Genomic DNA, 407 nt, shown 5'->3' on the forward strand with positions numbered 1-407 from the left:
TGGGCAGCCAAGGCATGGCAGTGGGGTGGCAGAAGGGACAGCAGCCCCCAAGATGGGTTTTCCCTGGCTGAGCATCCGTCCTGGTGGTCACTGACCTGCAGGAGCCAGGCCCTCCCTGCAAGGTGCCAGGGAAGTGTGAGCAAGGAGGGGCAGTTTCAGCAGGCACTTCTGGGAATATCTGCCTGCAACTACGCTCTCATGCAGCTGGTAACTGCAAATTTGGAAACACCCAGATTGCCAAGAGAGCAGACACACCCGCAGTGCCCTGCGAGGAGCACAACCCCAGGTACGCCAGCTGCCTGCCTGCTGCAGAGATGGTGCGAGTGACTCCGCTCCTCCTGGTGCTCAGCCTGGCCCTGGCGGCTCCCGGCCCCTCGCCAGGCAAGGGATCGGCAGGGGGGGGGGGA

The 407-nt window shown here is 63.6% G+C and overlaps 1 protein-coding gene across 1 annotated transcript in view; it reads left to right on the forward strand.

Annotated features, from left to right (window-relative positions):
- Positions 1-233: 233 nt before the first annotated feature.
- The window catches only part of LOC104627261 (avidin-like), a gene marked incomplete at both ends in the record, with an annotated part of 1,368 nt that continues 1,194 nt past the window's right edge, over positions 234-407 (forward strand). Inside the window, one exon of the mRNA XM_010295398.1 lies at positions 234-400. Coding sequence (XP_010293700.1) covers positions 234-400 — 167 coding nt within the window. The remainder of the gene's footprint in view (positions 401-407) is intronic.

The sequence above is a fragment of the Phaethon lepturus genome, unplaced genomic scaffold (assembly GCF_000687285.1).
Source record: "Phaethon lepturus isolate BGI_N335 unplaced genomic scaffold, ASM68728v1 scaffold35319, whole genome shotgun sequence".
In the NCBI taxonomy this organism is placed as follows: domain Eukaryota; kingdom Metazoa; phylum Chordata; class Aves; order Phaethontiformes; family Phaethontidae; genus Phaethon; species Phaethon lepturus.